We start from the raw sequence: 27,223 nt of genomic DNA, 5'->3' as shown, positions 1-27,223 counted from the left end.
CGATATCCCACGAGGGGAAGGTCAGGAGGTGGTGGCAAGTACAGATTGCGTCGCTAAGTGAGACTGACAATGGAATAAGGTGCCAATGCTAGCTTGGCGGGGCCAGTTCATCCGGCATTTAGATTAAGCTCATTTATCCTCCGCGAATCGCTTGGCGATTGTGTTGTATCGAGCCGCCCTTGGTACCGAATAAGTGATGCTCTAGCCAATAATGTAGCCACCCACCGGCAGGAATTAAATGGGAGGACCTCTTGTTGGTCTTACCGACATGGATGGCAGGCTGGCTGGTTGCGGAGTATCAAGATCGTGAGCTGGGAATTCGGGACACGTTCCGAAGACGGGGTGAAGAATATGTGTCGCAGAAAGAACTTTCAACTTGATACAGTCTAGTAATGCTTGAACAAGTGTTGCATGTACACAGTGTTATGGAAATCGTTGTCAAAGGAAATCTATCACTCTTTGATATAATCGCTATCCCATACCTCGCGGTGGACTCAATGCCGCCGTCCCGAACCATGAGCCATCCGATCAACGACCAACCCACCCACTGTGCTTCCAACAACATTCTCCCAAGTCCTGTGCGGCTTCTCTCCATGCTTTCCAGCGACGGCATCAATCGCCCCTGCTCCCGCCGCCGCCGTCATGACTCTCGCAGTCCGGTCCCTATCATGCCGCGCTAGTCCAGCCTCAATGATACCGGCACTAGCAGCTGCAACGGCGGCCTGGCCCCAATTGGGCCCGGAGGTGGAATGCCTCCGCTTGCTTCTGCTGTGTATGTGGCTATGGTGGCGATGGTCTCCATGTCCAGATCCATGTCTGTGACTGTGGTGGCTGCGGTCGGAGTGGTAGACCTCGGATCTGGGTCGCGACCGCGGGCGCCTTTCTTCGTAGTAGTAGTCTCGATTCCTGGGTCTGTATCGGTCTTCTTCGTACACTTCGACACGACCTCTGCGGTCGGGAGATTCGTAGTGTTTCTGTGCGACGCGAACGGCACCGGCGTCTCTTGTTGGGCTGTACTCTGGACTCTCCACGCTTAGGTCGGAGTACGTTGGTGAGTGGTGCCGGCGGCGTGATGGGTATTCATCCCGAAGATCGTATTTGTTGTATGACATTCTGAGTGTCCGAGGTACTAGGCGAGGAAAACGTGATATCGCAGGCTTTCAGGGTTTGTAAATCAAAGCTCCATAGGCGTTGAAGGGGTTTTCATTAGGGAGCGAGCTTAAATAACGCGTCGCAATCCAACAACTCAGCAGGCCAAGGGCATTACGTACCCGTTTATCTTGCCGGTCACCGAAAATCTTGCGGGGAATAGGAGACTCGCTCCTCAATGCTGCATATGAAGGGACTCTGATGTAAGGTTCTTGGCTGGATGCACAACACTCCCAATCAGCCTGCTAGAAGGTGTTTCTTTGACTCAGGTTCAATCATGGTGTGGTGATTAAGTGGAGCAAGTCCTCCCCGATGTGATGAACTTGCATGTGTTTACTGCCAGCGACGTAGAGCTGAATCAGGTTTTTGGATTACTTTGGGTTGCAGGCGCAACGGAGACTTCGGATTAGGTGTGCCTTGCCAGAATCTGATTCCTGATCAATCATGGATCAAACAGGTTGTGGCACTCGTCGTGTTTTGGTTGGGTCAGTAATTCCAACGGAGTTGACTCCGGGTGAGCACAAATTTCTGGTTGCTGGTGCCTAAAACCCATTGTGACTACACAAGCAGAAATACTTGTTCAATAAGGGAACGCAAATAGCCTGCGACTTTTCAGGTAAAAGAGGGATAGCTGCGACCCTGGAGTATTTTGCTGCAAGTCTCGGCTTTATGACGTGAAAGTGACAGCAAAATGTCGGGGCAAACTCGCCGTGGTGGATACTGATCGGCCCCACCCGGAGATCCTCGGGCCCGGGCCGGTCGGCTTTAGGCTCATCTCATCGTGTGTTTTTGTGCTAGAGAGAACACGTACTCAGAGTATTAGAATGCAAACCATTGTATTGGGTGCGACTTTCATACTGGGAGAACCGTAATGATCCATATCTACCGTAAACACTAGGGTCTTCCTTCGTCATAAAATCGTATATCATCAGACGTCTCATCCATGCTTCCCCAGAATTCCCTCCTCACGAACCCCACAAATTCAGGTCATCCGCATTCAAGGCCCAATTTTGGTGGCAAGGAAGTCCGTGATCTGCTGAGAAGGGGGTCCACGGTCAGGCGAGGGGTTACTCCGCGTCGGCGCCATGGACATCGTGAGCCGAAACTGTCTCGCTAGCTCCTCAGATTCGGTCATGGTGAGGCACTCTTCTAGTCGAGCTACGTCCTGGTTATCGGTATCGCGAACGTGGGCTTGCATGTCGACCCAGAGTGCCTTCAACTCGGTTTCAAAGCTGTCGTGGTCGACTGGAATCGCTTGGAGGCGGCAAATCTTTTCCTTCAACTAAGATAACTGGTCAGCGTGTTGTTTAATCTCCGCGTGGATGTAACTTGAATTGAAGACTTACGCATTCGCGGTCTGTGTGATTCCGGGCGCTGCGGGACTCGCCATCAAACAATCGCTCTGTGAGGATGGGAAGAAGGACATTTTCCTCGCTGATGCAATGTCGTGCGAGCTCGAGACTGAGCTCGTTCCTCCATCGGATTTTATCTTCCAATGTGGTTGATGTGAGGATGTATCGATAGGCCTGCTCGATTTTCCGATGGTCATCCTTGATCGCGTCGCTGAGTTTCGTCATGTTGTTGGCTTTTGGTGGGCCTGAAGGTTAAAGATGAAGAGTATTGTAGCTGATTACTTCGAAGCATGAAAGGGAACTTGTCGAAAGAATATGGACCGGGTGTTCAATTTCATGTGCTGATGGACTGCAATTGGAGATAGGTACGGTTGTTTCCTCGCGATCTTTGATAGGTATGGTTTTGAATAGGATCATAAGGGTGACTGGCGAGCGGACAGTCCCATGCCTAAGTAAGTAAGCAAACCCACATTATGACGTTTTGGAGACTCATGGCCGTGGCGTCTCACCAGGGCTGATCCCAATGTGATACCTGACAGACACCGCCATGTCTGCCCAAGCTTGCCAAGCGGTCTCCGATAAGCTGTCACTCCAGGCACAGCAAGGGAGGGGTCCTGTCAAAGCATCTTGGTGGCTTAGCACTGAGGCTTGCAGACTGCAGCATCCCGAGAAGCAAAGGGGATCAGTGGGACGCATGAATCGAGCCCCCGAGCTCCCGGCGCGAAGTGGAGCAGCCGCTCCGGGAGACGTGGATTCATGGAGTGAGTTGTCCGGCGGTTGGGTTGGGTTCAGGATTCCGCCCCCAAGGATGGCTGACCAGCATCCAGAACTGCCTATTCCGGCATGGTGGGCCACGCATCCGGTAGTGAATCCCCGGACGGTGATTTGTTTGGAAATCATGACAGCGTTCCTTGGGCCTCAGCCCTGTTTTTCTGGTCCGCCACTCTATCATCATCGCGTCACCGCAAGCCGGTTCCGAATGCTAAGACTTAGATCCCTGGCGCGCCGCGTCGGCCGTCAGACTGTGCCACGTGGGCTTTCATCCTAAGCTTTAAGTTCATGTCAATAGGAAAAGAGAAAATGGACTCAGAATGGATGAGCAAACGGATCAAGGTAAAGCCGGTATTTCTGACAATTGTTGTGGCCGTGGGCATACGTCAGCCATCCTTATCTAACCCAGCCATCATGCAAGGAACGCGACTTTAGCTGCGTCCTGTGCGAGTTATCCGACTTTGAGAAGGGACTTCCAAAGTCTCTTTGATCATAGTGACTGGGCTTCGTTTTACTGGGGAAATGTCTTAGACAAGAGGCACCTTTTGCAGGCTAGCACGACCCCAGCATTCAAACGGCGAAGAGGGCACGCGTCAACCAAAGCCAAATTATTAGGCTTTTTCGCGGGGTAGGCCATTCCTGAGAATACTCGAACCCAAGGCAAAAGAATCAACGAGCACGGCTGTTTTCTCTCCTTGCATGATTCGCTTTACCACGACTCTTGCTCCTGTAGGGTACCAACTCATCACCCAGCCACATCATCTGAGGCTAATCATACTTCGGTCAAAGATTGGCCCGCGTTTCCACCGCTGACGCAGCAGATCCTCGGTGTAACCATTCGTGGATTACAAAAGTACCTACGAGTATCTCTTCCGGCGTATTTGCCTCTCAAGGGTACAGAAACTTTTACCCTCAAATCCTTCCGCGAGCCATGAACCTGTCCGGGATGTCGATCTGCTTGCATCTTAGATACTCTGCCAAGTTCTTGCTCAAGAAATCGTAAGAAGAGCTAGCAGACACCCCGCGGTCGAGATGATCCTTCAAGAGGAAATGCACAGCTATCGCCATGTCAGTCCAACATAATACCAGCGACCAACCTCTACACAGGACAGGAGAACTCACCATGGAGATGTGGAAGCTCAAATCGGAAAACCGGCTTTCCCTTGTCATCCTCTCCCAGCAATTCACGAACTTTGCCGACCGTCAAGACCGACCGCAGCCAATCCCACTCGTCGGCATTTCGCACAAAGAACCCAACGTTGCTGTCTGATCCCTTGTCACCCGACCGCGCATGTACGACATACCCAAGCGGGGCTCTTGTCGTTGGCCCCAAGGTCGTGACATTGATCGGGCTTTTGGTCTCATACGTCGGCTGGTCGTACAAAAAGCCCACCGTATCTTGCGGGGGTTCAATGTCGACCTCTTGACTTTTCCACGGCAAATGGCACACGTGCTTTATTGCGTTCTGGGGTACGATACTAACCCAGTACTCATGGTATTCCTTTGGAATTGCCTGTCGCGTGTCTAGGTGGAAAGTTGCACCTGGGTAACTTTGCATGATGTTATCCACGATTGGTTTCAGGAACTTCAATGGCGATAACGTTGCTTGTTCCCGCGCTTGTGCAAAGATGCGAAGGTCGACTGTTGCTGCATCCTGGTTCGTGGGGTTCTCTGGACAAGAGCCATTCGTGCTAAAGTTGAGACACGAGAACGACTTCTCGTCAAGGACATGGCGAAGCTGACGCTCAAATAGCGCCGCCTTCTCTTTGATGTCGAGGCCGCATAGGAAATAATGTGCTTCGGCTTGGTATCCGCCCTTGGCTGTAATCCCAACCTTTGTAGTCGGAGGAGGTTTCATACTGCCGACGTTAAAGACTCGTCTGCTCCGATGTCAGTAGATGCTCTCCCTACCTGTCACGCGATGTAGGCATACACTTGATTCTCTCCCACCTGCGTCATCTTGATGTTGTCTAGGATAGCCGCAACATCCGAGTTGTAGTAGTAGGGGCCCTGTATCTCATACAGGAGTTGAGCTTTGCACGTCTCCAAGGTGACCATGCCTCCCGTTCGAGCTTGCTTGAAGACGGTAAACTCTCCAGTTGCCTCAACTTTGGCAATTGGAAATCCAATTTCGACAGATATACCAGGCAAGTCTTTGAACCCAGAGAAGTTTCCGCCCGTCACATAGGTGGTGCATTCGATGAAGTGACCTGCAACGAGCGCGTGGGCTAGCTGCGAATAGTCATCGCGCTTCCAACCATGGTGGTATGCTGCGCAAGCAATTGTTGGCGAAGCATCAGCGACACGACCGCACAAGACGATGTGAGCCCCTTGCTTGAAGGCCTCAACAATACCCCAGCAGCCCAGGTACGCCTGAGCATAGACGGGTTCGTAGGGCCAGTCCTTGATATTTTCACCTGGGCGGGTCAGCACTAATCTAGCAAGACACGGCATTGGCCGCTTTGTTACCTGTCGTCAGGTTCTTAAATCCTTCTCCGGACGTAAGCCCCTTTCGAACTACATCAATCACCTCGTCGCCTTCAATCCACGCAACTTTGAGCTTCAAGCCCTTTTCGCTAATCATGTGAACCAGGACGTCGTGTAACTTCTTCGTGTCGCTTGCGCCGGCATTGACAGCAAGCTTGATCCGCTTGGCATCTACGTATTGCAGCGCAGGCTCGATCGCCTCGAGGAACGACGGTTCAAATTCGGATGAGTTTATTGGGTCAGTCGCTTTCGCGACGCCCCTTGATGTCATGTTGTACTCTGACATCCAGTCGCCGACAATGTACTGGATGTCTTCATCTCGAGCGAGTTCAGCAAGCCCATGGCGTCTATCCGCTGCAGATCCGGACGCCGACGCTATGCGCGCTGTTTCATTGGCGCGAGATGCGAGATGGCCCGGAAGGTTAGTCCTGAGAGGCATGATGAATTTTGGTTGAATTACAAACAAGTGAGATTATGATTCAAAGAGATTTCAACTCGTAGATCACACAGTTACTTCCGTTATTAGAGATGATACTAGTATTGATTATGAGACTCTCACGGTCCCAGCTGGAGTCATTTAGCCGTCCTCCCCGCACCGTCCAGCCGTGTCACCTCCGCATGAAGTGCGACAAACCTCGGCTTGTCCGGCTTTTCAGATGTTTTAATGTGCCCCGAGCGCCGATCGACTATTGTTACCATGAATTTCGATTCAAGATTCCTGAGTCAATTAGGCCAGACTTCGAGGTGGTCTGGTTGATCGAGGTACATGATGCATGTACTGTGCTTGGATTCACACGAGATTGCAACCAGCTGACGTTGCCTATAGGCCTGCCAGGAAATGCACAACAACTTAGGAATTTAACCTGTTTGCCAATAACAACACAGTGATGAGATGCTATTATTCTAAATACTAAGATGATTGCAATTTTACGTGATCTATATTATTCTCCGGAGAACATGACGGCTGCTCCTCCAAAGTGTATGCCCTGTCAAGTTAAGTACCATGGCTGCCTCATAAGGCAGTTTTCTTTTCATCTCCTGTGATGAGGCCTTCGTTGGTAGGCGACTCCTTTCGGCCAACGCCTTCGTCCGAATGCGAGTGAGTTTGCGAGTTTCCTTGCTCCATGGTCCCAGCCGCAATAGCCTGAGCCTCGTCTGCACCGATGGTGACATTTGGTGCATAGGCCATCTTTCCTTCGTTTTGACGATGCGCTGGTATGAAGACGTTGAACCAGCGCGGCACTATGAAGCCGGCCAAGATCAAGATTAGGGCGACGTGGCCGACAGCAAAGCCAAGGATGTGCAAGGGATCGTATCGTAGTTCGTAGAATGACGGGTAAGAGAAGCCGTAGACAATGGCCAAGATTGGCCCCGAGATGTAACGGAGTAGTACAGGCCAGAAAATCGGAATATTCCAGTTCTTTCCGCTTCCTATGACCACGTTGAGGTCTCTGCGAAGTTGGTTTCCCTGGGCGGCATTGTTAGACTGAGCCCCATCCCATTGAGAAGCGTGAGTAAGGACTTACAGAGTAGAAGGCCAGATACCAGAACTTGCTGATGAGAGCATTTTTGCCCCAGAACCTTGGCGGCAGAGAGTCAGGGGTCTTGCCGAAGACAACTGAGGCGATACTTCCGCCGATGAAAATACCAAATCCAACGCCAGCTCCAGCACCGGGGTGTACAGCATGGGCAATAGCTACTCCCAGAACCATGGCGAGGATGTAGCATGTATTGTAAATGACGAAAGCTGGCTTGCCGACTTGCCCGATGACATCCTTGCAACGGTAAACGCTCGTCGAAGAAATGCATTCGGCGAAGACGACGAAAACCAATGCGACATCGTTTGTCCACCGGTCGATGCCAGTCAGGAGGTAGTAGCCGAACTCCGTGCAGTATGGAAGACACATAAGAAAAGACATGATGGTCAGAGACGTGACCACAATAGGCCGACTGGCTTTGATGCCCGTGTCCATGACCAGTGTGACGATGGCGTCCAACATCGCGAACGCTGAACTGTATCCGAGAACCATGAGTGTGAAGAACAGTGCTACAGCCCAGAAGTTGGCACCAGGCATTTCAGCCACTGCTTGAGGCAAGGTGAGGAAGCCGACGCTGAAGCCTCCAATGGGGTTCTCTGGGTCGGGACGCATGCCGAGATACCCGACGACGCCGAAGACAGCAAAAGCAGCGATGTTTTCGAATAACACATTGCTGCAAACAATCAAGATGGAATCCATGACAGCGTTTGAGTACTGGCGGTTGTACGAGGCGTAGGACGTGAAGTAGCCGAAACCCACTCCAGTACTGAAGAAGACCTTTAGATATTCTAGTCAGTTAATCATTTCCTAGAAAGTATGGGAGGGAGATCCTACCTGGCCGCAAGCTGTTTGCCAGACCTGGCCTCGCGCTAGTTGATCACCTCTCCATGTTGCGAAGTAAAGCTTCACGCCTTCGCCAGCGTTCTCCAGAGACACGGACCTGCCAATCAAGACAATGGTGACGACGATAGGCAAGCCCATCGTGAAATATACGACGCGACCAGTAAGTCCAACACCGCGGAAAATGGAGATGTACATGAGAAAAAAGGTGAAGGCTGCCCACCCGGTCGTCTCTCCCAGCAGGGCGGTACCGGGGTACTCGGTGTAGTTCAAGACGCTGGTACCATCTGCTGTGAGATTGCCCTCGATCGGGTCAACATTAGCAACAACCTTTCGGTTGAAGAAGTAATCGGGCTCGTTAGTCCATGGTAGCGGACTTGTGAATGAGTGGCGGAAGTAGCTCATAATCCACGCCAAATTGACGACAAAATAGGGCGTGACAACGAATCCAACGTAGATCAACGACAGTCCCAATCCTTTCAGTCTCTGATTGACATTTGCGTATGCCACAACACTACCACCGCGGTAGGCCTGTCCAATCGCAATCTCAAGTACGAGGACCGGGATGGCCACAATGAACACCGCCATTAGGTATGGGATGTACCACTGCAGGCCGTGATTGTTGTACACCTGAGATGGGTACCGTAGGAGGTTGCCCATTCCGGCACAGCCACCCATAGAGGCTAGAAGAAAGGAGGCCCTTGAAGGCCACGCATCACGGCCGTCTTCCGCTTTGTTCGGCGGAGGAGCAAACCAGCCCCCGACTTTCTTGAGCACGTCCATCACCATGTGTCGATGCTTGCAGCCCGAAAGTGACCCAGATCCGGTCCGGTCCGACAACAGGAGCCGGAGATCGCTCGGCGAGAATGTGGTATTATCGAGGCTGCAGATTGGGCCTTCCACATGTGAGCCTTAAGTAAAGTATGAGGTGCGAATGGCTCTGGATGATGATACCTTGAGAGACGAGAGAGATCGCCTCGGGTGGTCTAAGGTGGAGAAGAAGCGAGCAAGTGGAAAGCAGGAGAGAGGACTGGAAGAAAGGTTTCTCGCTGCCTTGGTACGTACCATACCTCTCGTTGATGCTCTTCTTTTTATTGAGTTCGAGAAATATTTGGCGTGACCCGGCTGGACTGCAGAACTTTTACTTTTTGCGCCGGCCGCAAGAGGCGTTCCGAACAAGCACGCAATCTTGCTTTTCTGTCCACGCCTCGTGGAGTTCACAAGAGACCACTCACACGCGCTGCGCGCCGTGGTAAGTGGATAATCGTCAAAAGATCTTGGAATTACATAGGACAAGAGATTTAGCGAATCCTCCATCAGCCGTTTGTCGTGGCATCGCGGGTGGGAGCTGGGGGCGGAGACGCGACTTCATCCCAGTCTCCCAAGGCTCGGCGGACTTGGCGACAAGGCCCTAGGGGGTGCGAGAGGCACCGGTATCCGTCCGGCCAAGACCGAGGACGGAGCCAAGGGCGTCGTTCCGTCGAATCAACGGAGCGGAATGACACAATTGCCTCCACTATGCGGCGTCCCAGTCTGACATACAGATTGGCAAGGGAAAACATGCTGTTGGTTTGTGGTACGGCTGGCCGCGTCGTGAGACCCTGACGTGGGATGATAGACGACCGAATCTAGAGACAAATGAGAGGCTTAAAGAAGCCGTGATGCGGAGAATGATGTCTCACTCACTCACTCATAGCCTAAGGTAATCATTGAAAGCTGCCGTTCAACTGTGACTACTGTCCAGAGACTAGGTACTCGGATTAGGCCCAGCTCGACTGCGTCACTTGCTTATGACTGGGAGCCCAAAGCGAGCCATGCTTTCAGCCAGAGATGGCTACATTGACACAAATTTGATGGATGCGCTGCAAAACCCGGTGACCAGTGATGATCCCGGCCATGATCCATCCTGCGCTTGAAGTGGCTTTAGAGTTATTCGCGCTTGTGTCAACCTGTCAAGCAGGCATTACTGCAGTGCAGCGGTCTTAGCTTCGATGCACTTCTTCACAAACCCCGCCATGAATATTCCATGCTAAACTTCGCGGACTCATAAGTAGGGATAAATTTGATGCCCTTGGGTATTGAACCGCTAAGGATGATGGGGCCTCCAACGGGGGTGGAACTCCGACTTGAACGTTGCTGCTCGGAATCTCTCCGACTTGGCGTCCGCCAAGCAAGTCAAAATTTTCTACTTGGACGAATCCATAACACCAGTTTACTTCGTGAGTTGGGATAGCGAAGTTATTCTTATCAGTGTGGACAAGATGTGGGTTTGCAATTTTGAAATGCAGAGCATTTCACGTTGGGAGAACTTTCAGGCCTAAGAGGGTTTTGCCATTGTCTTGCAGGCAATATGGAAAGCTTTTATCGGAAGAGGATTATGCATATCATAAGAGCAGGGGCTTTCCGGCTGAGGCGGCATGGAAGACGAGAAGTCTTCTTAAAAACTTAAGTTATTTACATATGCAAGATCTGCCTAGATATATACAAATAACGCAAGAGTTGATAGTGATACAAGGTCCCATTTAGGCATGGTCAATCAAAGACGGGCCAGCTTCGATCGGGAAGGTCAAGATGTTGTGAGGTCCATCGGCCATCAGCCCGTTCGCTCCGGGCCGCATCTGCGAGGCAGGAAGCCAAAGGGTCTTGTTCGCATCGACCCACATCAGATCGGTCCAGACAAGCGCATCATCTTGAACAAGAATGGATGAAAACCCATCCGGCTGGACCTTCCATATAGCGAGAAGATTGGTGTCGCTAACATAGATGTTTCCATCTCCATCAATAGTAGTGCCTCCAGTAGAAGGGGTAAGCGCAAAAGGCTCGACGTAGTCTCCCAGGTTGGCGGCAAGAGTGCTGTTCGTCAAGGCCCCGTTGACGTAGTCAGTCTTGACGCGGTACATGCCACCGTTACAGGGCTGATAGTACAGGTAGACGCCATCAGGGGACACCTCGATTTGGTCAAGGCCGACGGAGAGGGTGCTAGTTCCACCCTGGTAACCCGGGACGAGACTACCGTTGTAGGCCATGGGGAACCACGCCAGAGCCGAGCTGTGGCCCACGAGAACGCGCTGACCTTCCCCAGTAGTAAGATCCATCACCACCAAAGCGCCGATTGTGTCGCTGAGGTAGGCGTAGTTACCATTGAATCGGACATCGTCGATGACGCTACCGGTTTCCGTAAGGTTGTCGAGGTAGTACGCCTTGTCGACAAGGTTGGTCTCGAGGTTGACACCAACGAGCTTGCTAGATCCGTTGACAAGGTTACGATCACTATCGGTGGTACCGCCGTCGACAATCCAGAATCGTCCATCAGGGCCGATCCGAGCACCGTCGATGCTGACAAAGGCCTTCTTGGGATCCAAGGTGGAGTTCGAGGTCCAGGAGTTCCACGTCGCGTCAGGGTAAAGAACAGTCGTGCCGTTGCTGAGAAGCTCCACAGCTTGAGGCGCATCCGTCGTGGAATACCTCTGCGTCAAGAACTTGCGTCCATCGGTTGAGATGCTGATGCCTTGAGTGGCGCGTTCTAAGGTCAAGGCGATTTCGAGACCAGGTGCAAGTGCTGAAACGAGCGATGCTGTCGACGCCAACGTGGCGAGAGTGAGAGAATGGACCTTCATGGTGAGATTTCCAGCTGTAGGTAAGGGAGGAGTATTGGAGAGATGCTAAGGTCCTGGCTAAGGAAGATCCTACGGCGCCTAAGAGAACATTATATAGAAATCATCGCAATGAGTAGGTGTACTCGCAGATGACGCTTGTATGTATCTTTAGCCTCCCCTCCTGTTTCATGGCCTGTTGTCTGCTTACGACGCGCTGCGCTGTTCTTGAGCTGATTATCAATCAGGGCTTTCGCGTACAGATGAGCCAGGGTAAATTGTGGCTCGAATCGACAAAGATATTAATTGAAGCCATATCGTGAAGGCGAGACGGAGTAGCCCGTAAAGCTCGGATGAGCCCCACGTCCGCGGGGCGGTGCCAGTCGGGCCTCTAGCCGTACGTTTACCAGGCGCATGAATAAGGGGATCAGCAGCGCTAACCAAATCATGGAATTCCATTGCGTAGTAGTAGCGTAGAACCAGTCCATCTTTCTTTTATAGATGGCAGCATTGAGTTAAAAGGGGTCAACAGCCGAGACATTCGGCCGAGGGTAGGAGGCAAGCCATGTTCATGCAGTAAGAGATTGCACTATCGTAACCTTCCTTTCACGGCGGCATTCCTCCGATGACTTGTTCGTTCCTGCCGGGAGTTCCGATGATGATGAAGAAGCATAGCAGTGCGATTATTGATGCGTATTTGCTGAATTGGTTGGAGACGTAGAGGCCGAGTCTGGCTACAAGGGTTCTCGACCATACAGATGTCAAGGGAACAGTGTCATTGCTCTCGGCGAAGGTATCTGACTTGGAACTCCAAAGCAGAGGAAATGGACGCTGATGACTATGGCTCCTCCAATAGCGAAGTACACCTATTTCGCTACATGCGCAAACCGAGTGCTTCACAGTGTGCTAGCATCACGAAATTTCGATCAATGTTCAGTGTTGTAGACTTTAGGGATGCCCACTTTGGTAGTTGTGATAGGGTTCCGTGTACACTACTTAAAGCAAAGAGTGAAAGTTTGCGATCGCAGGCAGGCCTCAAGTGATAGGTCAAATAGGAAATGTGAGAGTTGACGACCCCTACCCATGGAGATGTTCTCCGACCGTGTCACCGACCCCCCCCCCCCCCCCGGTAACGTCCATAAGGCCAGCATACTGAGTAAAAAACGAACGGATTCATGTGTTTACCAGCCTCCTTACAATGCAGGAAAACCATGGACTCTTCATTGTCTGGTTGACCACCTTAGCACTGGGCCCACCGATACTGGACACTCCAATCATCACTGGTATAAGCTTCACCAGAAGAAAACCAAAAGAATAGGTCAGTGTCAGTGCAATCTTTGTAGATCGCTGCTACACCATCAGCAATTTCACCAAATGAACTAAGCTCCTTTGGTTTCGTATCCTAAAGTCCGTCAGCAAAATGCTGCTATCTTCATCACACAGAAGAGAGTAAGCTAGATCCAGAACTCACGTCATTGCACCAAAAGGTCGCGCTTCGCCAAGAGCAGCTAACACGGCCAGATTCTCTCGGACCAGCAGAGTTCTTTGGCTTTCCTTTCACACCTCTGAGATATTTGATAGTCTCATCATATGCATCGGTTTGGCCTTCCTCAAAAGTCTGGCAATCAACCCTGGGAAATGTGGCACGCTTCTCCACGCCACTACGGACATCATCCGAAGTAGCTCCAAGGTCGAATCCATTCATCCGGGCTGCCTGGGGATTGAGACTTCCGAGAGCAGCATAGGCCTCTTGAATTGTTCCCTTGATGGTGATGTTCTCTCCTTCTGGAGTCTGAAACTCCCATTCAGGGATGAACAGCCCGTAGCCCTTTGGGACATCACCGGGAAGAACAGCCTGAATCACTTAGATATTGCTTCAAAAGACTGGGTTTGGTTCAAGCCTACAGCAATAGCCATGGTGGTCAATGAAATCAAGTAAAGAAGGCTGGCGCGCATGTTGAACGTCGTCGTGATGGCTTGGTTTGGATACAGTGTGGAGTTGATCCACATAAGCTGGTCGAATTTAGTGGCGTGAACTCTTGTGATGGTGTCAAAAAATCATATGTGACAGAAAGGATACCTGCTACTTGATATAGCTCTCCAAAACATTGAAGCTGGGGATTAAGTCTTGGCTGTTAAAACTCGTATCAAGTATCGATTGACGCCCTTGAAAGACGCAATCACACCCACCCATGCATGATTGCCTATTAGCTCGAACATACCGCATGCATCCAATCCCTCCCTCATCGAGACCAGGCTTCTCGAAAAGGTAAAGCTAGTCGGTTGATCACCAAGGCGAGATGGTCTCGTATTCTGTAGCCAAGAGAAGTTCAGCAAACCACAAAACAATCAGCAGACTGTACAGCACTGAGAATTGATCTCATAACTGGCATCTACACAAAATTTTCTGCATCATCAATCATGTTCTCGTTGTCAAGCATAAGAAGATTATGAATCTGATCCTCTTGGGCTCCGCTACACGTATTTAGGGTTCATGGTCCCTCGAGGAATAGAATTGCTCTCTCTACAGCCATAGTGAAGCTTCTTTGCGTCAAGTTGCCCAAGATGTCAGGATAGGGGTAGAGAGAAAAAGTGGAAAGTTGCACTGACAAGCAGGATCCGAAAAGTCAAGGTCATGCAACTGGTGCCAGTCCGCGCGGCTAACTCAACCAACCAATGTAACATAAGCTATGAAGGTGCCCAAGTATCTCGACCTCTCAGGTGTCACTACTTCACTAATGAATCTGCGGGATATCGTAAGAGGCAAGCAAACTGTTTTGTTTGTTCATTTCCCGATGCTAGCAAACGCTGTCAGTCATATTGCGAAGCACGGTGGCTTGAAGTTCGCCTACCTTAGTCGAAACAAATGCCATGTTACACCAGACCGTTCCGCTACTATAATTATCTCGAACTTCGGGCACCGATATCTTTTTCTGGTAGATATTCACGACGTGCTGACTCCAAACTTGTGAAGCAAGGTTGGAAGTTGATTGCGACTTTCGGCTAAAACATTCAATACACCACGTTAGGAAACCTGCACAGGGCTTCAATGTGATGGCTGGAAGCTGGACTGAAGTACTGCAAGTTGTGACAAACAGGCTCTCGATAACAGCGTCGCAATAGCTTCGTTTCCTTTTTGCTGATGTTGAACAGCTTCTCCTTTTTTTCGCCAGCTTTATTTCTTTAATATCCACTTTGTGTTTTGAGTCTCTACTTTGCTTTTCGTCATATGCCAAGTAATTCAGCCAGACTAGCACATCGCTTGGATCGTCACCGGGCATGTCGGCTCAAATTCTGCCTTTGATGTGGTCAAGCTCAGCAATACGCCACAGAAGCTCCCTTTCCCATCGTCAATGTTGATACCTCAATGCGCGGAGTGGAGCGCAGTGATGTTTGCTCAACTTTGGACAAAGGTCCTCTCCGTCGACCAGCTTTCAATGGTTTCACAAGACCTTGACCATGCCTTTGTTCAACTACTTACATCCCATAGGCGTGATAACATTGAGATTTTGTCCTCGCCCTTCATTTAAAGTACAGGTTTGCAGCGACGCATGCCAACTGTAGTGATATCACAACAAAGCCGCTTCAACCTTGTAGGGCCAGCCGACAAGATTGCACAATGCACATACTGAGTCAAATATGTCCGCCTTTTTTCATGATGAGTCTACGCCGGCCATCAAACGAAGGTAGCGTTGGTAATGAACTGTGACTTTGGAGCAGTTACCCAGCTTTTTCTTTCGCTTCATTTCTCCCTCGTTGCTCGTCGGCCGGTGGCAATGCCTAGGATGCCAATTCAACAGGGCGACTCCCTGCCTCGATCTCAGCAGCTCTACTCTGCGACGAGAGCTCTACTGGAGATGGCCTCATCGTATGCATCTCTTGGGCCTCTCGGCCATGATCTGGAAGCTCCATTTTTGAGCCATAGCTTTCCCCTCCGTGAGATGGAGCTTCCCTCCCAAGGGCAGTCTCTCCCTGCCATAGCTGGGCCCCCCTTTTTTGCTTTCTCTTCTTAAAACACATGAACCAACTACAACCGAAAAGAGCCAAGAACAATACTAGAACTCCAACGACAATACCAGCGATTGCTCCTGCAGATAGTTCTGTTCTGTCGGCGCCTTCAACTTGACGAGACGGAATTTTGCCGTAAAGTGGAAATACAGGATGATTGACAATGATTGGGCTCCCGCTGGGGAGGTTTGAAAGGAAAACTTTTGTCCAAGATGTTGCGATGGTGCTCTCACTTTCTCTTGTAGTGACAATGTTGTTGATCCAGACTTCAGTTGGAGTACTCAGGAGACTTGTGCATTCCCGGTGAGGGATGCCGGCATTCAAAGCCCTAAGGCAAGTCCAGCCAGAGGGACAGCACCAAGTCTGTGCATGCGTGTTTCCACTCGTCTCCGTAACATCCGTGGAGCACGCAGTTGTCCAGCCGCTGATGCATGCAGTGCCTGGGTAAGCCAAACTTGGGACATCACCTTAGTTCGAGATTCGTCAGTACACTTTTCCAACGCTAATCTTCAGCCTAGGGTATTTCATGTGGCAAAGCTCAAGGGGCTCCTACTGAAATATTTGTCGGCAAATGGCCTCCAGATGTTTATGTAACTCTCCGGAAAGCATTGTGTTGGAACCGATGTCGTTGTCTTCCCTACGAACTGCAGTGCATAGCAAGTGAACCCCGAAGTAATGTCTTCACTCTTGGCCTCTGCGCACCGTATGGCTCGAGGCAGTATGGAACAGGAAGCGTCTTTTGGCGTGAAGGGTGTCGTTTGTGGCTGCAAAGTGTAAACGGTGAAAAGCTGTTGACCACCCGCGAAGTAGAAATGGGTTTCGACCAATGGCATATAAAGTGTGGATGTGACTGCCATGTCTTTCTTAGGTATTCAGAAGCCGGAAAATAAGCAATTTGAACATCGTACGATTACCTGTAGTACAATGAGACGAGGGAACGGAAACATGGACTATATCACTTATTATTATAACCGGGCTCCCGCTTCGAGGTCAAGTGGACTTAGTAACCCGAATGTCGCACAATATTGAGGCCTGCGAAGAAGCTGTACGTGGTTGGCTGTGGCTGATTCGCAATGGGCTCGTATCGATATCACGAAAATGAGGTTATCTAGCTGCATCAAGCGGTGGCAGGTAACACCGAGGCGGTCACCACGGGTCCCCGCGCGCAGGAATGGGATAATTGTTAAAGGTCGAAATAGAGGGAAGTAAGTGTCATGAAGATACTGGTGGTAAGATTCACATATTGAGTATCAAACAGGCTCAATAGCTTCAGGATTTAAGGTCAAATCGTGAAAGCCTGGGAAACCTCATCATTGTGATGTAGCGTCAATAAGCTAAGCCTTGTACCGAAAGCTCCGCCCAGTAAGTCTCTTGGTTCCAGCTGTCGCAGACGGATGCAGTCTCTCCTCCCTGTCAAGCCTTCTATTATGCATCTCTATGTAAATCCAAGTAACAGATAGAATGGCGAATGCGGTGATAACTAAGATCATGCTGATTGTCATCCCATTCTTGTAATATGGGCCGTCACTTGTCTTGAAGATCCAGGCTGAGATGTAGCCTGATGTATTGCCAACTCCGACTACAAAGCCGCTTCCGATGGCTCGTTGGAAGGGCGTCTGCAAGTTTTGCATGGTTAGGATCCATATCATAGGAAGTGTGATGAATGTGCCGAAGGCGATGAAGTACAGCGCCATCATTGTGACATTCGTGCTTTCGTGTTCGTCCTGCCTCAAGATAGCGTAGCCAATGATTGTGAAAATAAAGCCGCCAAGTCCGAAAGCTGCGCGGTGGTTGAGACGGTCGGCGGCGTATGCAGTCGTCAAACATGCCACGGCAGCAACTACGAAGATGGGGACAATTTGCGCCTGTACATCTGCAGCGCTGAGCTCCGGGTGGAATGATTTGACGAATGATGGAGAGAATATGGAGACCGAGTAAGCGGTTGTCGTCGTAAAGCAGTAGAGGGCAGCCCAGCAGTAGTTCAGGGGGTTTGTGAAGAACATTTTCCACTCGGCGACAATGCCAATCTCTGTGTTGCGAATTTCAACCGAGTTCTTGATGATTCTTTTCTCTTCTTCCGTCAGGAACTTGGCCTTCTCAGGAGGTCCAATATTGGCAGGCAGGCAGGCGAGAGATGCTGCCACCGTAAATATACCTTCAATGATAAAGATCCTGTAAATGTTAGAGCCATTTCGGTAACGTCAACCAGTGGCTAAACTCGTACCATCTCCATCCTTTGAAGTTTTCAGCAGTCTGAATGTTGGCGATTGCGTATGCGAGAAAGTTCCCGGCGATGCTTGAGCAGATATTGGCGACGGTGATTAGGCCCAGTCTCCATTGGAGATGTCTCGGAGGGTAGTACAGTGAACAGAGAAATACGCAGCCAGGAATAAGACCTGCGTCAAAGACACCAACGAAGAATCGCGTGGCAATCATCTGATCGAACGTCTTGACGAAGCCTTGGGCTATTGTGATGATACCTGTACTTTTCATCAGCATGTGCATCCAAACGTGCCAACCACGTCACAAAAGTAAAAGCTTCCTAAGTAAGTAGATACTGCTTTCCATTCCCACCCGACTGAATGAAAGACACAGACTCACCCAGTAAGACATCAAGGACGCACATGTACCACAAGTATGGGAAGTTGAACTTGCGATTCAGAAAGCGCATCAGTAGGTTACTTGGCACTTCAAAGAGGATCAGCGGCGCTGCTGGCATCGTGAGGACGATGAACACCTTCATCGCGTCAAGATGGAGGTCCTGCGGGAGTTGGCGGATCAGGGCCGCTCCAATATTTGTCCGGCCCATCAATGACAGGAAGTTAAGGAAAAACATTGCGATCATGAGACGCATGTCCAGTTTGTACAGTAGCTTCTTGTCGAAGGTCTTGGCCCCGGCAGACGATCCATATGACTCGCTCTGGACCGAATCGGTCCTCGAGATAACTGGCTGCTCAACCACACCCACATCCGCGACCTTGATCTCATCGTCGAACTTCTCGATCATTCTGGAGTTTCGTTTCGGGCGATCTTGCTCCAGCTCAAGAGGGTCTGACATTGTCGTGCCGATGATCTGCAAGTAACTTGCGGAGGGAATATATGCAGCAGGAAGATGTAGAAGGAGCGAATCCTCGAGGTCTAGAGGAGCAGCGGGACGTGCCCATACGCAATACCGATGGGGTTTGACCAAGCGAACACTTTAAAAACTATTCATCATTCTCATTCGGTAAAGAAACCCCCGTTTCGGCCGACAGACTTTGCGCATATCTTGCCTTGTCCGTCCGTGAGTTCATTATTTACGGAAGGCTATCTGCAGCGGAGGAATCATGCCGAGCACAGACTGGTGCTGGTGAGCGGGAGCCAGATGTCAGACGTCTCGGGGTCGAAAAATTGTTAGACTCTGGTAGCCGGAGGTCCCTCAAGTTCGTCCGTGCTTGAATGTAAATGCCAAACGCGAGAACGAAACTAAGTTCCCGCGTCCTTTGGCTCGGGGAGATTGCGAAATGCCCGATGGGATGAGCAAAAGGCCTGGTCCATCCCTCACTTTCGCAGATAGGTAATGTGTTCTTGTTCATCAACAAGACGAACAATCTTTTCCTCGGGATATTCCATCTGTATTCGTTGATCTGATAACAATAGCTAGACCTGATGCTGTCTCTTTATGCAGGCGACCTCAGTTCGCAAGCTCACTCGATTTTCGGTCTTGGCTCTCGGCGCTCAGTCATCATGGCGGCCTTCCAAGGCTGACCCAGGGGCAAAGTGAACCAAAACTTCCTTGACATTTAGAACTTCGGATCGTTATACGAATTATATTCATCTCCAATTGGGCATCTTGCCGACCTGTCTGTGGGCGACTCCGACGTGGGCGAGTATCACGTGGGGGGTCTTCATGGGGGCGACCTTCATAGATGTTCAATCGATAATATCCACTGCCGATGCGAAGTCTTTTCTGGCCGATGGCAACTTCACCTGTCTAAAGCAAGTGCTTGTTGTGACTTTTCAACTGCAAACTCCCCTACATAGAGCGGACCCTAACTCAACATAGATCTCTGCAGGTGTTGTCTCAAACCCGAAGTAACCCTCAGTCAGTCTCTTCATCTGATAGTCTCATAGTCCGCGTTCGGCAATGAGATCCTTGACGTATTTGATCAGCAACGGACCAACCTGTTGGGCTATGACCTGGTCTCCCTGCTCGTTGGGGTGTACACCATCTCGCAACATTGAGGTCGTGAACCCAGCAGAACTCGAACAGTCTGCAACTGTGATTGGAGAGTTGGTCGAGTTCTGTCCTATGGCCCACCCCGGAATGCGCTGGTTGAGGGTGTCGATTCCTCCACCATTGAAGGACAGCGGGATCAAGCGATCAACCTGCAAGGTAGATTAATATCCACAGCCGCAGGGTCGTTTCGGAAGAGGTTGCAGGAGTTCAAACCAGGATCTTCATCCGCGGGTTGGACGCTCTCATCAACCCCGTCATCTTTGTGTACGAAGCGATAATATCGTTGGTCGTTCGCCCTTGCGCCACATTGTTGGTGCCAAGCATGAACTGCACAATATCAGGCTTAGTGCTTGCCAGCCACCCCTGGAGGTACTGGTTGGCTATGTTGATTGAGAGCCAACCCGAGTGGCCCTCATGATGGAGATCAAAAGAGCCCGACTGCGCTCGGCAGTTTTGGGGGTTATTGGTCATGGAGCCTACAAACTGCACCTTGTCGGCAAGGTTCTCTTTCACAATCTGGTCCCAGACAAGGACTCTCCAGCACGTTATCTCCGTGATAGAATCGCCCAGAGGCACTTGACAATTCTTAGCAAGTTGCTGTCAACTTTGACATTTGAGGACCTTGGACTGACTGATCTTGATTTTGGACTGCGCAAAAATGGCAGTGGATAAGCCGAAGGCAAGAAAGAATTTGGACAGCTGCATACTTCCGGCTTTTGGGATCACTCAGCTTGCTTCGCAGTAAATCCCTTTGGAAGGAACGAAAGGAGAATGCAAGAAAATAGCACAGATACTCTCAATCAACGATACAATGCGACAACGTGAACCATTTAAGTAATACTTGACGGTATCAGTGAAACCATCTCTGATTTTGCCCCCCACAATAGAGAGCGTCGACCATTGGCATATTTGGTGCTTGTGGAGAGAGTCATCCGTCCACCCGAGACGGAGTGAAGTCGCGATGGAATGCCGGGAATCATATTGATAGGTTGATTATATGAACAGAACCGGCCAAATCCCAAACTTCTCGGCAGGGCGCCGATGGTTAAATCGATTTCCTTACTCAAAAAAATCACGTTGCGACATTAGCCAGGAGTTCGTGCTGGAGCAATGTGACCTTCTGAATAGCCGAAAGTGTTGGCAAAGTGGCGGCTGGATTATCCAAATGATGTCTGAATGGAGGGGTCAGTCTTTGATCTTCTGAATGGACCAGCTTTACCGAAACTTCGCGGCTCTCAAAGCCTCTGAGCTTGGCGGTGTGGATACATAAAAAATGCCACAGTCGTGCAGCGAGATGCATACAGAACAAAGAATATGTGGTCACCGTGGCGCGGATTGTCCACTGCATTTATCTCCCGAAATTCGACAGGCAATGACAGGCTCACAGACGACGCGGCCCTGGCAGCTCAAGTACGTTCCTGCTTCATGCTCATGCTTCATGTCCGTCATGGCATGGGTTCACTGTTCGTACGAATCAGTGGACTCTGGGGCCAAAAGCTGCATCAACCCGAGGGGCATCCGCCGACAACAGGAGCTGCGCGCCAATATGATAGCTCTCTGTCGTGGAAGTCCATGAGTATCGAGCCAGATACTCGCCGGCAATGCATCGATCAAGTTACTTCCCGACAATTAGGTAGTCGAACAAGTTGAAAGGTGTTGACATCTGTTCAATGGGAGTTGAATCACTGCTTGGCGATTTTTTATTCACCGCTCAATGTCTAACCCGTCAAGCAAGGTCCCGAGGTCCGAGTTAGGCGCGGCGGAGCACAGTACGGCTGCTAAACCACCGCAATGACATTCTTAAAAGGCCGCTCGCGCCTGTTTGTCCGCGTGTGTGTCTACTCCAGGTACCGTATGCCTTTGCAGAGAACACCCAGCACGTGTTGGCGTGATGATGCAAGGGAGTTTATTCGACGCCCGCCTGACCGTGAATCCGTCAAAGGCGCGGGCCGCAAGCGAAGACGGGACTTGCGGATATTGCGGGAGCTCGCACCTCGGCAGACAAGATTGAGCACCTACTTAGTTGGAAGGAGTGAGAGGGGGCATCCTACTTCAGCTTAGTGGGAATTGAAAATGTCGCAGTTGGGCTGGATTTGGTGATATACCATGCTCAGATACGATGTTGGTCCAAGTCATTTGGCGAGTCGAGAGCGGTGGCACCCTCACTCGTATTGAACTTTAGGGTTGGTTGCTATTCGTTGGTTCTCCTGATGCGAACTGAACATGGACTATGGCGGGGAGCCACTCAATTCTCGTGGCTTGGACTGTCACTGAGGTTAATGATGGACCCAGACTGCTGTGCAACCAACATGAACGTCTCTCGGTCTGGGCTCCGCTAGTCCCGGGCTGGAGTGCATGGACGCGGGGCTAAAAGTCGACGATCCTCGCCATAGTCAGCCTTGCATGGTGAACAAGACCTTTCATATTGTACCCTGGTCTGAAACAAGGCAAAGTGACCAGCTCTTATGTCTTGCTCCAGCTTTCGAGACGTCGTTGTTTAGAGGAAAGTGGGCGGTTCCCTGGCGAAGGCACTTCGCCGTTTCGCTACGGATGACCCATGTCTGTTGGATACCTGCCGATTGACCGAGTAACCGCCTGGGAGCTGGCACACAAAGAGACTGTTCTGTTCACTACCGCCGATGACATGATGAACTTGTTTGGCAGTGGAGAATGCTATCAAATTGACCTTGCCTGGTGTGGCTCATTCTAGCCCAAAGGCCCCAAACATCACCTTCACAATAAAACTTCAGTCTATGACGATAAGGGATCGCCGATCGACGGAGCTCCAGGCATGACAAGGTAAGACTTCATTTCTTTCATCCTCCTCCAAACTGGTGACAGGAACTCCGCACATTGACGAAAGCTCCAAGATCATACCCTCCATTAGCCCATGCCTCCAGACTCGGCCCCGGAGACGGAGACCTACATCACTGTTGGTTGCAATGTTGACTGTAATAGTCCACTACCAACAAAGAGATGAACCTGGCCCCCGAGTCCCAGACTGAAAGACTTACACCATGAGCCCGCAAAAAGAAGCAATAAGCGCTCTACTTAGACGATGGATAGCGCGCTTGCCGCGCCATGCTAGTATGGCAGGTCGTCCTTGTTAATCACTCAACTGCTGCGACATTCTCATCCCAACTTCATCGACCCCTGTCGAATACTTATGGACCAAGTTGGAAGCTCTTTGAGAAGCCATCGCCGCTGTTCAATGAACAGGTCTTTGACCAGACACGATACTCACAGCCGCGGTGAGCAAGACAAAAGGGAGGGTAACCCCAGGTTATATTCGCGGTCAATCATCAATCATTAATCACCTGACGAACTTCTGCCCTGTTCTTTATCGTATCGTCTAATCTCCTGTCACCATGCTCAGCGAACACAACCAGCTGGCGTCTAGGAACACTGCCCAGATGCCAGTTACCCGCTTCACCATGCCCCGTGTTCCCAAGATGATTGAAGCCATCTGCCCTGGCTGCTTCAAAGGGTTCACCAAGATAGGAAGCATGCACCGCGTGAGTCTACGAACTTGTTTCCCTCCACTCTTTTCAAAGGCAAGCTTCAAGAACACTGGACTGACAAAGTTGACATTCATCAGCATGTTTATGAGGACCGATGCCCCCACCCGATACCACAGTTCGTCGCCAAAGTTAAGGCTGAGCACAGAGCACGGGTTGCCGCCGCTGCTGCCCGGTCCAAGGCTCGCAAGGCAGCCCGTGCTTCACGGGCTGACCCGCTTCCCGCCGCCACGACCCCGGCCGTAAGGGATTACCCTAGCCGTGCAAGGGAAGATAGCATGGGCCGAAGCCCGGGCGTTTTGCAGGATGATTGCGGCTCGCACTTTGCTCAGCAGAGAGACTTAGGGATGGTATGATTGCTGTGAAAGATCCACATAGACGGGTCGATACGGGAATTGAACAAGACTGACATTGAGAAGCTGCCACTGCAACAACATAATGACTTCTGTCCTCCGATGATCAAGATTGAACCAGAGCTTTCGGGCTTTGACTTCCAGAGTCTCATCGCCAGCTGGAATTTGGGGATCAACATCAAAACCGAGCCTCAGTGGTGAACGCATATATTTGAGCGATTGGGAGGGGGGGGGGGAGGGGGACAGTATGTTTTGATCTTGTTTTTATTCTGTTTCTTGTATTTATTATTGTCGCTCTCGAGGGACCACGAGAGCCAGATCACCTTGTATTCACCCAAGTAGGACCTCCCCTCCGATCATGAGACGGTATCTATCACACCAATCTTATTATATGTTGTACCACCAATCCACTCCCACTCGACAATCTCAACCTTGGTAGCGTTTCGCTGGACGAGACCATAGACTCTCCCAGCTGAATTGGCAGCAACTTTGAAAGGCCTATCCTCGCCGGACATGGTGGAAATTTCACCAACGTTCGTCCATTCCCCTTCGGCGTAAGTTATCAACACAGGCGCTTTGTCTGTCTGTGATGCTAGTACGTGCATGACTAGGTTGTTGTTGCTTTCGTACCCACTGGAAAAGGCCGCAATAGTGGCGTTCGTTTCGAGCGTCGTTGGTAAGGTGCTGTTGGTCCAGTCGTTGTCGTTGACGAGGGTGAGGTGAATGAGTGAGCCCATCTCAGAGGTATAAAACATAGCCATTCTCTTCGTGGTCGCGTTGGTATAGATGGGAATCAAAGACATCCCGGTGCCCTCTGCAGGTTTTCCAAAGTCGGTCGAAATCCCCACGGCGGCCCAATCGGTCGCTCCATTGCCTGTTCGGCGAAGAACGCGGATGGTATTCCCGGTGTCCTGGTATAAAACAAGGTTCGATAGGTATGAGTCGGGGGTGTAAATGCCATTGGACAGCAGGTTTGACTTCGCATTTGCGGTAAAGGTGTTCGAGACGCCGGATTTGTCCCAAGTCGAGCCGTAAACTGGGTTCGCGTTGATTATGCCTGCGACCTGGTTCGCATCGTTGAGGTAGTAGATACGGACATCGCGGACCTGATCAATAGTATCAGCACTGATCACGAATGTTTGTCCAGCTAATGAAGTGACAGTAGCTCACCTTATCGCTATGCCAGAATAAGCTGTTGGAGATGGGAGTGCCCTCCTTAATCGTGCTCTCCCTGTTGGTAATTGTTGAGCTCCACACTTTTGTGGAAGAATTGTAGGACGACATCATGAGGTTCTTGGACCGCAGCTGGTAAAAAACGAGGTGATTTACATAGCCATAGTAGTCTGTGAAGTTGAGCGCGCCGATGCTGGTGGTGGGCAAGATATCCAGCTCATTCGTTGTCGTCGTGTTGTTGGAATCGCCGCTGCTATCACCACTGCTGTCGCCGCTTCCGCTCCCGCTGCCCGAGCCGGTACCACTGCTGCCACTTCCGCTATCGCTTGATCCTCCCGAGCTGCTGCTCGACTGTTGTGAGCTGTTGCTTGCCGATAATGCGCCACCGACGCCTCCTCCTACCGCGGCGCCAATGACAATAATGAGCGCCACGGCTAGAACAATCCAGAATGTCTTGCGTCGCATGCCGCATATTGTGCCTGCTCTCTTCTTCTGCTGCTTCTCGTCGATCCCTGCTGTCACGACTTCTGGCGGGTTGTCTTCTTTTGGAGCGTAGTACCCGCTTGAATCGTATGAACCGTTTTGATATTCGACTGGGGAGACGCCGCCCTCTGCCGGGTGAACGGCCTGAAGCATTGAGTAATCATGGCCGTACGGGTGCACGGCTTGTGGGAGATCGCCGTCTTGATTGTGGACTTCAGGCAAGTTATTCTGGTCCGCAACGCGGAATTTGCTCAAGTCCTGATCGCCCCATACTCCTGGCGATCGGCCCGGTCGGCTGTCGACCTCAAGGCCACTGTAATACTCTGGCGGAGACGCGTTGTTGTTCGGAGTCGTCATGATGCGGCGCTCATAGCTCAATCGCGGAGCAAAACGGGACCAGAATCATTATCAGCAGTCAGACGAGTGCAAAGATGAAAGATTTAAACCATTGGAGACAAGACCCAGACACCCGGACACATCGCTGTGATTGTATGGAGCCCCATATTGACAGGCACGACAGGCCGCAACGTTGAGCGCCAGAGGTTGTGGATTCTCGTCGGCATTTTAGCTCTTCTCGAGGAATTCACTGCCGTTGACTGGCGCCAAGCGGCAGTAAGGGGTCTGAAGGATTGGCATCCCTGCTCTCAATGGAGCCCTTCAAGGCAGCTCTTTTCTACGTTGGGATAAGCGCTGACGGGGGACCCATTTCCGATGGATCGGGATCCCGCGAATGGCTTCCGCGTTGGGTGCCCACTAGCTTCGGTTGTGGAATTACCATAATCAAAAGAGAGGGCCATTGGATGGTGTTCGTGAGGTCGCGAGTTTGCAACGGCGGGCCACAGGGGCTGGACTCTTTTGTTGATTCCTTCTTCCCGGAAACAGATCCATGCCATCGCGTGGTTCCGGTCCTTCGAGGATCCTTCAGGACTTCATCGGGCTCGAATTGGCGAAAGCTGAAGGAAGACGGCGGCTGTCAGTCGCGGGTGTGGCAAGGCGCAGAATTTTGGAGGATCGAACCCATATACAATCTGACAACACAGCCAAGACCGATAATGTTGAGCTGAAACTCGGGTGCCTGAAAAGCCAAGGAGGGCGAAATGACGGATGCAGACATGGTGGTTGTAAGCCCCAAATGGAGCGTCTGCCTCGACTGGAAAACGGGCATTCGTAAATCGAGTATTTTGTATTCGTAGCTACGTGAGATGGATACAGTTGACTGAAGATGATTGAAGTCTGCCTCAAAATCACTCCTCATCATCCTTGTAGGAAGAATGCTGCGTCGGATCACATGCCACAGTGGAGTTGTCCAACTCGTAAGCGAATACGTTATTTCCGAGCCTCCGTCGCTCTCGCAACACATCAAACCCCGAATTCCCTTTTTGAATCTTATGGTACGACAATTCCTTGACATCAAAACCACTGACCTCGTTGCGCCCGCGGCCGACCTTGTTGCGCGGTGGCAGAGCAGCGTCTAGTTATTCAGTCTTTGAAATGCATGCAGACAACGATGATTTACTTCTTCGAGTGCCCTGCCCGGGTATGACGCTCTTGGCAGTCGGTGCATGGGGGTTCAAAAGCGAATCCAACCGGCGCTCTAAAGAATCTTTCACCAAGGGACAAGATCTCAATTAATCCACTTCTTCAACGGGAAGTGCTCAGGTTGCAGGTGTTCAACCTCGACGTAAGCTTGTGCTCAACATGATACCATCCCATCAACCGTGGAATGGCGTCAGTACATA

General features: G+C 50.9%; 11 protein-coding genes across 11 annotated transcripts; 1 reads left to right on the top strand and 10 right to left on the bottom strand.

The window, feature by feature from the left end:
- Nucleotides 1-494: 494 nt before the first annotated feature.
- On the bottom strand, nt 495-1,112 carry BDP55DRAFT_630582 (uncharacterized protein; the record flags this gene model as incomplete). Its single annotated transcript, XM_060572169.1, has 1 exon — nt 495-1,112. One exon carries the CDS (start codon nt 1,110-1,112, stop codon nt 495-497), a length of 618 nt encoding a protein of 205 aa, XP_060431081.1.
- Nucleotides 1,113-2,146: 1,034 nt separating this feature from the next.
- On the bottom strand, nt 2,147-2,726 carry BDP55DRAFT_630581 (HHE domain-containing protein; the record flags this gene model as incomplete). Its single annotated transcript, XM_060572168.1, has 2 exons — nt 2,147-2,431; nt 2,496-2,726. The coding sequence occupies 2 exons, from the start codon at nt 2,724-2,726 to the stop codon at nt 2,147-2,149; spliced, it is 516 nt and encodes a 171-aa protein (XP_060431080.1).
- Nucleotides 2,727-3,048: 322 nt separating this feature from the next.
- Nucleotides 3,049-3,549, top strand: BDP55DRAFT_630580 (uncharacterized protein; the record flags this gene model as incomplete). The annotated part of the gene is made up of 1 exon (XM_060572167.1): nt 3,049-3,549. One exon carries the CDS (start codon nt 3,049-3,051, stop codon nt 3,547-3,549), a length of 501 nt encoding a protein of 166 aa, XP_060431079.1.
- Nucleotides 3,550-4,184: 635 nt separating this feature from the next.
- On the bottom strand, nt 4,185-6,446 carry BDP55DRAFT_703219 (uncharacterized protein; the record flags this gene model as incomplete). Its single annotated transcript, XM_060577954.1, has 4 exons — nt 5,742-6,446; nt 5,206-5,689; nt 4,395-5,152; nt 4,185-4,330 (listed from the first exon to the last, which is right to left on the bottom strand). Exons 1-4 carry the CDS (start codon nt 6,196-6,198, stop codon nt 4,185-4,187), a joined length of 1,845 nt encoding a protein of 614 aa, XP_060431078.1. The 5' UTR covers nt 6,199-6,446.
- A 325-nt stretch (nt 6,447-6,771) lies between these two features.
- On the bottom strand, nt 6,772-8,920 carry BDP55DRAFT_692877 (Sodium:neurotransmitter symporter family protein; the record flags this gene model as incomplete). The annotated part of the gene is made up of 3 exons (XM_060577172.1): nt 6,772-7,227; nt 7,286-8,074; nt 8,132-8,920. The coding sequence occupies 3 exons, from the start codon at nt 8,918-8,920 to the stop codon at nt 6,772-6,774; spliced, it is 2,034 nt and encodes a 677-aa protein (XP_060431077.1).
- A 1,422-nt stretch (nt 8,921-10,342) lies between these two features.
- BDP55DRAFT_607852 (uncharacterized protein) lies at nt 10,343-11,792 on the bottom strand. The gene has a single exon (XM_060571128.1). The coding sequence runs from the start codon at nt 11,752-11,754 to the stop codon at nt 10,660-10,662; it is 1,095 nt and encodes a 364-aa protein (XP_060431076.1). The 5' UTR covers nt 11,755-11,792; the 3' UTR covers nt 10,343-10,659.
- A 1,178-nt stretch (nt 11,793-12,970) lies between these two features.
- On the bottom strand, nt 12,971-13,647 carry BDP55DRAFT_727328 (uncharacterized protein; the record flags this gene model as incomplete). The annotated part of the gene is made up of 3 exons (XM_060579289.1): nt 12,971-13,132; nt 13,202-13,585; nt 13,636-13,647. The coding sequence occupies 3 exons, from the start codon at nt 13,645-13,647 to the stop codon at nt 12,971-12,973; spliced, it is 558 nt and encodes a 185-aa protein (XP_060431075.1).
- Nucleotides 13,648-15,510: 1,863 nt separating this feature from the next.
- BDP55DRAFT_740630 (uncharacterized protein) lies at nt 15,511-16,595 on the bottom strand (the record flags this gene model as incomplete). The annotated part of the gene is made up of 2 exons (XM_060580423.1): nt 15,511-16,066; nt 16,441-16,595. The coding sequence occupies 2 exons, from the start codon at nt 16,593-16,595 to the stop codon at nt 15,511-15,513; spliced, it is 711 nt and encodes a 236-aa protein (XP_060431074.1).
- A 477-nt stretch (nt 16,596-17,072) lies between these two features.
- Nucleotides 17,073-18,745, bottom strand: BDP55DRAFT_549516 (major facilitator superfamily transporter; the record flags this gene model as incomplete). Its single annotated transcript, XM_060568937.1, has 3 exons — nt 17,073-17,910; nt 17,957-18,218; nt 18,340-18,745. The coding sequence occupies 3 exons, from the start codon at nt 18,743-18,745 to the stop codon at nt 17,073-17,075; spliced, it is 1,506 nt and encodes a 501-aa protein (XP_060431073.1).
- Nucleotides 18,746-19,845: 1,100 nt separating this feature from the next.
- BDP55DRAFT_727326 (carbohydrate esterase family 3 protein) lies at nt 19,846-20,662 on the bottom strand (the record flags this gene model as incomplete). The annotated part of the gene is made up of 3 exons (XM_060579288.1): nt 19,846-20,106; nt 20,171-20,532; nt 20,590-20,662. 3 exons carry the CDS (start codon nt 20,660-20,662, stop codon nt 19,846-19,848), a joined length of 696 nt encoding a protein of 231 aa, XP_060431072.1.
- Nucleotides 20,663-24,076: 3,414 nt separating this feature from the next.
- On the bottom strand, nt 24,077-26,039 carry BDP55DRAFT_659942 (uncharacterized protein). Its single transcript, XM_060574580.1, has 2 exons — nt 24,999-26,039; nt 24,077-24,934 (listed from the first exon to the last, which is right to left on the bottom strand). The coding sequence occupies exons 1-2, from the start codon at nt 25,839-25,841 to the stop codon at nt 24,185-24,187; spliced, it is 1,593 nt and encodes a 530-aa protein (XP_060431071.1). The 5' UTR covers nt 25,842-26,039; the 3' UTR covers nt 24,077-24,184.
- Nucleotides 26,040-27,223: the final 1,184 nt, after the last annotated feature.

The sequence above is a fragment of the Colletotrichum godetiae genome, assembly GCF_030913485.1.
Source record: "Colletotrichum godetiae strain CBS 193.32 chromosome Unknown BDP55scaffold_15, whole genome shotgun sequence".
Taxonomy (NCBI): domain Eukaryota; kingdom Fungi; phylum Ascomycota; class Sordariomycetes; order Glomerellales; family Glomerellaceae; genus Colletotrichum; species Colletotrichum godetiae.
This window is presented reverse-complemented; position numbering and strand designations above follow the sequence as displayed.